The sequence below is a fragment of the Oncorhynchus kisutch genome, linkage group LG18, assembly GCF_002021735.2.
Source record: "Oncorhynchus kisutch isolate 150728-3 linkage group LG18, Okis_V2, whole genome shotgun sequence".
NCBI classification, from domain to species: domain Eukaryota; kingdom Metazoa; phylum Chordata; class Actinopteri; order Salmoniformes; family Salmonidae; genus Oncorhynchus; species Oncorhynchus kisutch.
The window spans coordinates 5,163,374-5,174,586 of record NC_034191.2 but is presented as its reverse complement, the minus strand read 5'-3'; the positions used below and the strand labels follow the sequence as shown (position 1 = coordinate 5,174,586).

Sequence of the window (11,213 nt, the reverse complement as noted above, 5' to 3'; positions counted from 1 at the left end):
GAGAGAGATGAGAGAAGACGAGAGAGAGAGAGGAGGGAGAGAGAGAGGTGGATACATCCGACTCATGTTCCAGGGTTTTTCTCTTCCTATATGTGGAACAGTAATTTATTTGACCTTATTTTTACCAGGCAAGTCAGTGGAGAACAATTCTATTGACAATGACGCCTTAGGAACAAGTGGGTAACTACCTTGTTCAGGGGCAGAACGACCAGATTTTTACCTTGTCAGCTCGGGATTCAATCTTGCAACCTTTCAGTTACTGGTCCAATGCTCTAACCACTAGACTACCTCCCACCCAGAATAATAGTGAAGACATCAAAACTATGAAATAACACAACTGGAATCATGTCGTAACTGAAAAATTTTCAAAAAAATCTAAATATATTTGAGATTTCAGATTCTTCAAAGTAGCCACCTTTTGTCTTGACGACAGCTTTGCACCACTCTTGACATTCTCTCAACCAGCTTCATGAGGTAGTCACCTGGAATGCATTCAATTAACAGGTGTGCCTTGTTAAAAGTTCATTTGTGGAATTCCTTTCCTTCGTAATGCGTTTGAGCCAATCAGTTGTGTTGCGACAAGGTAGGGGTGGTGTACCAAAGACAGCCCTATTTGGTAAAAGACCAAGTACATATTATGGCAAGAACAGCTCAAATAAGCAAAGAGAAACAACAGTCCATCATTACTTTAAGACATGAAGGTCAGTCAATGTGGACAATTTCAAGAACTTTTCAAGTTTATTCAAGTGCAGTCGCAAAAAAAGCGCTATGATGAAACTGTCTCTCATGAGGACCTCTCAGAGTTACAGGAAAGGAAGAATTACCTCTACTGCAGAGGATCGAGAGCATCCTGACCGGTTGCATCACCGCCTGGTATGGTAACTGCTCAGTATCTGACCCGGAAGTCACTACAGAGGGTAGTGCGTATGACCCAGTATATCACTGGGGCCAAGCTTCCTGGCATTCAGGACCTCTATACCAGGCGGTGTTAGAGGAAGGCCCAAAAAATTGTCATAGACTCCAGCAACCCCCGTCATAGACTGTTCTCTCTGCTATCGCACGGCAAGCGGGTACCGGAATGCCAAGTCTAGGTCCAAAGGGCTCTTTAACAGCTTCTACCCCCCAAGCCATAAGACTCCTGAACAGCTAATCAAAGGGCTCTTTAACAGCTTCTACCCCCCAAGCCATAAGACTCCTGAACAGCTAATCAAAGGGCTCTTTAACAGCTTCTACCCCCCAAGCCATAAGACTCCTGAACAGCTAATCAAAGGGCTCTTTAACAGCTTCTACCCCCCAAGCCATAAGACTCCTGAACAGCTAATCAAATGGCCTCCGGACTATTTACATTGGCCCCCTTTGTTTTTACACTGCTGCTACTCACTGTTTATTATCTATGTATAGTCACTTCCCCCTTACCTACTGTACAAATTACCTCAACTAACCTGTACCCCAGCACATTGTACTGGTACCCCCCTGTATATAGCCTCCACATTGACTCTGTACTGGTACCCCCTGTATATAGCCTCCACATTGACTCTGTACCGGTACCCCCTGTATATAGCCTCCACATTGTACCGGTACCCCCTGTATATAGCCTCTACATTGACTCTGTACTGGTACCCCCTGTATATAGCCTCCACATTGACTCTGTACCGGTACCCCCTGTATATAGCCTCCACATTGACTCTGTACCGGTACCCCCTGTATATAGCCTCCACATTGACCCCCTTTGTTTTTACACTGCTGCTACTCACTGTTTATTATCTATGTATAGTCACTTCACCCCTACCTACTGTACAAATTACCTCAACTAACCTGTACCCCAGCACATTACCCCCTGTATATAGCCTCCACATTGACTCTGTACCGGTACCCCCTGTATATAGCCTCCACATTGACTCTGTACCGGTACCCCCTGTATATAGCCTCCACATTGACTCTGTACCGGTACCCCCTGTATATAGCCTCCACATTGACTCTGTACCGTAACACCCTGTATATAGCCTCAATGTCACAGGAAGGCCATAAAGATCATCAAGGACAACAACCACCCAAGCCACTGCCTGTTCACCCCGCTATCATCCAGAAGGCGAGGTCAGTACAGGTGCATCAAAGCTGGGACCGAGAGACTGAAAAACAGCTTCTATCTCAAGGTCATCAGACTGTTAAACAGCCACCACTAACATTGAGTGGCTCCTGCCAACATACTGACTCAACTCCAGCCACTTTAATAATGGGAATTGATAAAAAAAAATGTATCACTAGACACTTTAAACAATGCCACTTCATATAATGTTTACATACCCTACATTACTCATCTCATATGTATATACTGTACTCTATACCATCCCTCTAGTGGTGTGGGGGCTGTGCTTTGGCAAAGTGGGTGGGGTTATATCCTTCCTGTTTGGCCCTGTCCGGGGGTGTCCTCGGATGGGGCCACAGTGTCTCCTGACCCCTCCTGTCTCAGCCTCCAGTATTTATGCTGCAGTAGTTTATGTGTCGGGGGTCTAGGGTCAGTTTGTCATATCTGGAGTACTTCTCCTGTCCTATTCGGTGTCCTGTGTGAATCTAAGTGTGCGTTCTCTAATTCTCTCCTTCTCTCTTTCTTTCTCTCTCTCGGAGAACCTGAGCCCTAGGACCATGCCCCAGGACTACCTGACATGATGACTCCTTGCTGTCCCCAGTCCACCTGGCCGTGCTGCTGCTCCAGTTTCAACTGTTCTGCCTTATTATTATTCGACCATGCTGGTCATTTATGAACATTTGAACATCTTGGCCATGTTCTGTTATAATCTCCACCCGGCACAGCCAGAAGAGGACTGGCCACCCCACATAGCCTGGTTCCTCTCTAGGTTTCTTCCTAGGTTTTGGCCTTTCTAGGGAGTTTTTCCTAGCCACCGTGCTTCTACACCTGCATTGCTTGCTGTTTGGGGTTTTAGGCTGGGTTTCTGTACAGCACTTTGAGATATCAGCTGATGTACGAAGGGCTATATAAATAAATTTGATTTGATATGATTTGATTTACTGCATCTTGCTTATGCCGTTCTGTACCATCACTCATTCATATATCTTTATGTACATATTCTTCATTCCTTTACACTTGTGTGTATAAGGTAGTTGTTGTGAAATTGTTAGATTACTCGTTGGTTATTACTGCATTGTCGGAACTAGAAGCACAAGCATTTCACTACACTTGCATCAACATCTGCTAACCATGGTTATGTGACAAATACAATTTGATTTGATTTGTGATTTTTATTTTTTAACTTTAGTTTATTTATTTAGTAAATATTTTCTTAACTCTATTTCTTGAACTGCATTGTTGACTAAGGGCTTGTAAATAAGCATTTCAGGGTAAGGTCTACTACACCTGTTGTTTTCGGCGCATGTGACAAATACAATTTGATTTGATTTGTTCATTAGAGTTACCAGCCTCAGAAATTGCAGCCAAAATAAATGCATCACAGAGTTGAAGTTACAGACACATCGCAATATCAACTGTTCAGAGGAGACTGCGTGAATCAGGCCTTCATGGTCGAATTGCTGCAAAGAAACCACTACTAAAGGACACCAATAATAAGAAGAGACTTGCTTGGTCTAAGAAACATGAGTAATGGACATTAGATCGGTGTAAATCTGTCCTTTGGTCTGATGGTCTGATTCCAACCACTGTGTCTTTGTGAGGCATGGTGTGGGTGAACAGATGATCTCCACATGTCTATTTCTCACCGTGAAGCATGGAGGAGGAGGTGTAGGGGTGCTTTGCTGGTGACACTGTCTGTGATTTATTTAGAATTCAAGGCACACTTAACCAGCATGGCTACCACAGCATTCTGCAGTGATACGCCATCCCATCTGGTTTGGGCTTAGTGGGACTATCATTTGTTTTTCAACAGGACAATGACCCAAAACACAACTCCAGGCTGTGTAAGGGCTATTTGACCAAAAAGGAGAGTGATGGAGTACTGCATCAGATGACCTGGCCTCCACAATCACCCGACCTCAACCCAAATGAGATGTTTTGAGATGAGTTGGACCACCCAATTTAGATGGTTTGGGATGAGTTGGACCGCAGAGTGATGGAAAAGCAGCCAACAAGTGCTCAGCATATGTGGGAACTCCTTCAAGACTGTTGGAAAAGCATTCCAGGTGAAGCTGGTTGAGAGAATTCCAAGAATGTGCAAAGCTGTCATCAAAGCAAAGAGTGCCTACTTTGAAGAATCTAAAATAAAAAATATATTTGGATTTGTTTAACACTTTTTTTGGTTACTACATGATTCCATATGTGTTATTTAATAGTTTTGATGTCTTCACTATTATTCTACAATGTAGAAAATAGTAAAAATAAAGAAAATCCCTTGAATGAGTAGGTGTGTCCAAACTTTCGCCTGGTACTGTATGTCCATAGACATGGGCTACACCCCAAATACCACCCTACTCCCTTTTCACCAGAGCCCCATAGGCCCTAGTCAAAAGTAGTGCACTATGTAGGGAATAGGGTAATATTCTTGAGACAGACCTGTTCCCTGTTTACTCACGTCAAAGTACTGTCCCTCCAGGAAGGGGTTGATGCTGATCTCTCTCTCCTCCGTCTCCCAGCTCCCACCAATAAAACTGTTTCTCACCAGCTCTCTCTCCTGCACACGAGGGTTTAGGTGGAATGCTATGTCCCCTGAGCTGCCCACTTTGAAGTTAATCGAGAACCTGCAACACACAGAACCCCAACCACAGTTATTCATGCTGATCCTGCAACACACAGAACCCCAAACCACAGTTATTCATGCTGACCCTGCAACACACAGAACCCCGACCACAGTTATTCATGCTGAACCTGCAACACACAGAACCCCGACCACAGTTATTCATGCTGAACCTGCAACACACAGAACCCCGACCACAGTTATTCATGCTGAACCTGCAACACACAGAACCCCGACCACAGTTATTCATGCTGAACCTGCAACACACAGAACCCCGACCACAGTTATTCATGCTGATCCTGCAACGCACAGAACCCCAACCACAGTTATTCATGCTGAACCTGCAACACACAGAACCCCAAGCACAGTTATTCATGCTGAACCTGCAACACACAGAACCCCGACCACAGTTATTCATGCTGAACCTGCAACACACAGAACCCCGACCACAGTTATTCATGCTGATCCTGCAACGCACAGAACCCCAACCACAGTTATTCATGCTGAACCTGCAACACACAGAACCCCAACCACAGTTATTCATGCTGATCCTGCAACACACAGAACCCCGACCACAGTTATTCATGCTGATCCTGCAACACACAGAACCCCCAACCACAGTTATTCATGCTGATCCTAGCTTCCACCTGGATTCACCTGGTCAGTCTATGTCATGGAAAGCACAGATGTTGTCAAAGCTTTGTATTTTGTATACTCAGTGTATTTTAGTGTTTAATTGTCCATTAAACATTTTTAAATATTAGAATATTTCTTCCACTTTGATATCACAGTGTATTTTGTGTAGATCGTTGACTAAAAAAAAGGAAGATATTGTAATGCTATCCTTGTGGGGACTAAAGAATTGACTCCCATCCAAAATCCAATTTCCCCTGACCCCTAAATCTAACCTTAACCCTAACCCAACCTTAACATAACCCTAACTCCTAACCCTAATGTTAATCCTAACCCTTCTGGTAAAACACACACACACACACTACACACACACACACACACTACACACACACACACTACACACACACACAGTATGTTAAATGGTGACCACCAACCTCTTAGCTCTGTAGGGTTAGGGGTTAGAGTATAGGGGTTAGGGTACTACAGACCTGTTAGCTCCTAGAGGCACCATGCCTCTGATGACGATGGTCTTCTTCGTAGACATCCCTCCTGGAATCACGATGGTGTACGGGACAGGCTGATACACATAGGACAGGAGTCAGTTCACTGACAGCATGTAGTGTATACTGTATGTATGTATACTTAGGACAAAACAAATCTATCCTGACTCACAGAGATGTTACTTACAGGGTTGAATATTGGCTGTCCATCCATGACCGGTAGGTTTCCCTGTGAACAGAGTGGAGTGTCAGAGAACGGAACAGGGGGCCATCAGTAGCCTCTTTGGAAGTCAGACCTACACCTGGGGATCCACCCTGATCACCTGAGGATCCACCCTGATCACCTGGGGATCCACCCTGATCACCTGGGGATCCACCCTGATCACCTGGGGATCCACCCTGATCACCTGAGGATCCACCCTGATCACCTGGGGATCCACCCTGATCACCTGCGGATCCACCCTGATCCACCCTGATCACCTGGGGATCCACCCTGATCACCTGGGGATCCACCCTGATACGACAAGATATCACTGTCTAATGTCGAAATCTGAAGTGGACAAATGTCCATTTTTTGTAATTTAACTTCATTTCAAAGTGGTTCAGGTTTAGGGCTTAGGGTTAAACATAAACAACACCATTACTATGAAGTAAGGTAGCGGCTTGCTCTGGAGTTGTTGTCAGCGCCAAGTGGAGCTGTGAGCTAAAGTTCAGAGGGTTGTGGGTTCAATACCCAATGTGAGGTAGATATATATATAGGCAAATATAATATAACCATTGGCGTCTAAATGTAATTATCCCTCTGCCTGACAGAAGGCAATACAAATGATGTACCTTTTATTTAACAAGGAAAGTCAGTTAAGAACAAATTCTTATTTTACAATGACGGCCTAGGAACAGTGGGTTAACTGCCTTGTTCAGGGGCAGAATGACAGATTTATACCTTGTCAGCTTGGGAGATTTGAACTTGCATCCTTTACGGTTGCTAGTCCAACGCTCTAACCACTAGGCTACCCTGCCGCCCCTACACTCTATCCACTAGGCTACCCTGCCGCCTCTACGTCTAACCACTAGGCTACCCTGCCGCCTCTACGCTCTAACCACTAGGCTACCCTGCCGCCTCTACACTCTAACCACTAGGCTACCTGCCTCGTCTACACTCTAACCACTAGGCTACCTGCCGCCTCTACACTCTAACCACTAGGCTACCCTGCCGCCCCTCCACTCTAACCACTAGGCTACCTGCCCCCCCCCTACACTCTAACCACTAGGCTACCTGCCTCCCCTACACTCTAACCACTAGGCTACATGCCTCCCCACTCTAACCACTAGGCTACCTGCCTCCTCTACACTCTAACCACTAGGCTACCTGCCGCCTCTACACTCTAACCACTAGGCTACCTGCCGCCTCTACACTCTAACCACTAGGCTACCTACCACCTCTACACTCTAACCACTAGGCTACCTACCACCTCTACACTCTAACCACTAGGCTACCTGCCCCCCCCTACACTCTAACCACTAGGCTACCTACCTCCTCTACACTCTAACCACTAGGCTACCCTGCCGCCTCTACACTCTAACCACTAGACTACCTGCCACCTCTACACTCTAACCACTAGACTACCTGCCACCTCTACACTCTAACCACTAGGCTACCTACCACCTCTACACTCTAACCACTAGGCTTCCTGCCGCCTCTACACTCTACCCACTAGGCTACCTGCCGCCTCTACACTCTACCCACTAGACTACCTGCCACCTCTACACTCTAACCACTAGGCTACCTACCTCCTCTACGCTCTAACCACTAGGCTACCTACCTCCTCTACACTCTAACCACTAGGCTACCTGCCGCCTCTACACTCTAACCACTAGACTACCTGCCACCTCTACACTCTAACCACTAGGCTACCTGCCGCCTCTACACTCTAACCACTAGACTACCTGCCACCTCTACACTCTAACCACTAGGCTACCTGCCGCCTCCACACTCTAACCACTAGACTACCTGCCACCTCTACACTCTAACCACTAGGCACCGCCCAAATCCATGTAATGGTATTTGTTGAAACAGATACACCAACTTACCCCAATTTGATCACCTGCAGGATTTCCTCCCTGTTGACGGTAGGAAACATGTCAAATGTCATCCCGAGTTTATGACACACTAAGAAACGCATTCATGAGTATATATATTATGTACAGTTACCCCACAATGAATGAATTCCAGGTGTTTTTCATTTCCTCCTGTCTCATGTTTTGTTTTGTTTGCAACTGTCACTCAAAGATTTGAACCACTGAATTAACATGACAGACAATAAAACACTGATCCTTGTTGGGAAGAGTACGCTGACCCTAGATTTGTGGGTAACAGAAATCAACTTCTTCTCTGAGGGGTGTTTACATACTGCTCCCTTCCCTTTCCCCTACCCCTTGTCCCTACCCCCTACCCCAGCCCCTACCCCTTGACCCTACCCCCTTCCCCAGCCCCTACCCCTTGACCCTACCCCCTTCCCCAGCCCCTACCCTTGACCCTACCCCCTTTCCCAGCCCCTACCCCTTGACCCTACCCCCTTCCCCAGCCCCTACCCCCTTCCCCAGCCCCTACCCCTTGACCCTACCCCCTTCCCCAGCCCCTACCCCTTGACCCTACTCCCTGCCCCTACCCCTTGACCCTACCCCCTGCCCCTACCCATTGACCCTAACCCCTTCCCCTGCCCCTACCCATTGACCCTAACCCCTGCCCCTACACCATACACCTTTCCCCTACCCCCTGCCCCTACACCCTGCCCCTGCCCCGTACCCCCCTACACCCTTCCCCTGCCCCCTACCCCCTGCCCCTACACCCTACACCCTTCCCCTGCCTCCTACCCCCTGCCCCTACACCCTTCCCCTGCCCCCTACCCCCCTACACCCTTCCCCTGCCCCCTACCCCCCGGCCCCCTACCCCCCTACCCCCCTGCCCCTACCACCCTACACCCTTCCCCTACCCCCCTAGGCCCTTCCACCTACCCCCCTATCACCCTGCCCCTACACCATTCCCCTTCCCCTACCCCCCTACACCCTTCCCCTAACCCCTACCACCCTGCCCCTCACCCCTTCCCCTGCCCCCTACCACCCTGCACCTACACCCTTCCCCTGCCCCCTACCCCCTGCCCCTACACCCTACACCCTACCCCCCTGCTCCAGTCTCACCCCGATGACGTTGACGGTCTGGATGGAAGCGTCGCCACCGATCTGCAGGGCGTTGACTCTCTCGACTGGAATACGGTGGTTGAACGTATGAAGGTCTTGTCCGTTCACTGTCACCTACGACAGAAAAACACATGAACTACGGTATAACCCTAACCCATACACAACTATAGTCTGACCCTAACCCATACACAACTATAGTCTGACCCTAACCCATACACAACTATAGTCTGACCCATACACAACTATAGTCTAACCCATACACAACTATAGTCTGACCCTAACCCATACACAACTATAGTCTGACCCTAACCCATACACAACTATAGTCTAACCCATACACAACTATAGTCTGACCCTAACCCATACACAACTATAGTCTAACCCATACACAACTGTAGTCTGACCCTAACCCATACACAACTATAGTCTAACCCATACACAACTATAGTCTGACCCTAACCCATACACAACTATAGTCTGACCCTAACCCATACACAACTATAGTCTAACCCATACACAACTATAGTCTGACCCTAACCCATACACAACTATAGTCTGACCCTAACCCATATCAAATCAAATCAAATCAAATGTATTTATATAGCCCTTCGTACATCAGCTGATATCTCAAAGTGCTGTACAGAAACCCAGCCTAAAACCCCAAACAGCAAGCAATGCAGGTGTAGAAGCACGGTGGCTAGGAAAAACTCCCTAGAAAGACCAATACCTAGGAAGAAACCTAGAGAGGAACCAGGCTATGTGGGGTGGCCAGTCCTCTTCTGGCTGTGCCGGGTAGAGATTATAACAGAACATGGCCAAGATGTTCAACTGTTCATAAATGACCAGCATGGTCGAATAATAATAAGGCAGAACAGTTGAAACTGGAGCAGCAGCACAGTCAGGTGGAAGTTTGAAACTGGAGCAGCAGCATGGCCAGGTGGACTGGGGACAGCAAGTCCCCACAACTATAGTCTGACCCTAACCCATACACAACTATAGTCTGACCCTAACCCATACACAACTATAGTCTGACCCATACACAACTATAGTCTGACCCTAACCCATACACAACTATAGTCTAACCCTAACCCATACACAACTATAGTCTGACCCTAACCCATACACAACTATAGTCTGACCCTAACCCATACACAACTACAGTCTGACCCTAACCCATACACAACTATAGTCTGACCCTAACCCATACACAACTATAGTCTGACCCTAACCCATACACAACTATAGTCTGACCCTAACCCAAACACAACTATAGTCTGACCCTAACCCATACACAACTATAGTCTGACCCTAACCCATACACAACTATAGTCTGACCCTAACCCATACACAACTATAGTCTAACCCATACACAACTATAGTCTGACCCTAACCCATACACAACTATGGTCTGACCCTAACCCATACACAACTATAGTCTGACCCTAACCCAAACACAACTATAGTCTGACCCTAACCCATACACAACTATAGTCTGACCCTAATCCATACACAACTATAGTCTAACCCATACACAACTATAGTCTGACCCATACACAACTATAGTCTGACCCTAATCCATACACAACTATAGTCTAACCCATACACAACTATAGTCTGACCCTAACCCATACACAACTATAGTCTGACCCTAACCCATACACAACTATAGTCTGACCCTAGCCCATACACAACTATAGTCTGACCCTAACCCATACACAACTATAGTCTGACCCTAATCCATACACAACTATAGTCTGACCCTAACCATACACAACTATAGTCTAACCCATACACAACTATAGTCTGACCCTAACCCATACACAACTATAGTCTAACCCATACACAACTATAGTCTAACCCATACACAACTATAGTCTGACCCTAACCCATACACAACTATAGTCTAACCCATACACAACTATAGTCTGACCCATACACAACTATAGTCTGACCCTAACCCATACACAACTATAGTCTAACCCATACACAACTGTAGTCTGACCCTAACCCATACACAACTATAGTCTAACCCATACACAACTATAGTCTGACCCTAACCCATACACAACTATGGTCTGACCCTAACCCATACACAACTATAGTCTGACCCTAACCCAAACACAACTATAGTCTGACCCTAACCCATACACAACTATAGTCTGACCCTAATCCATACACA

General features: G+C 46.7%; 1 protein-coding gene across 1 annotated transcript in view; it reads right to left on the bottom strand.

Annotated features, from left to right (window-relative positions):
- The window catches only part of LOC109884300 (galectin-4-like), a 29,936-nt gene that overhangs the window by 1,105 nt on the left and 17,618 nt on the right, over positions 1-11,213 (bottom strand). The window contains exons 4-8 of the mRNA XM_031795349.1: positions 9,035-9,148; positions 7,928-7,957; positions 6,024-6,065; positions 5,825-5,913; positions 4,542-4,707 (exon numbers count right to left, since the gene is read on the bottom strand). Of these exons, the coding sequence (XP_031651209.1) occupies positions 4,542-4,707; positions 5,825-5,913; positions 6,024-6,065; positions 7,928-7,957; positions 9,035-9,148 (441 nt within the window). The remainder of the gene's footprint in view (positions 1-4,541; positions 4,708-5,824; positions 5,914-6,023; positions 6,066-7,927; positions 7,958-9,034; positions 9,149-11,213) is intronic.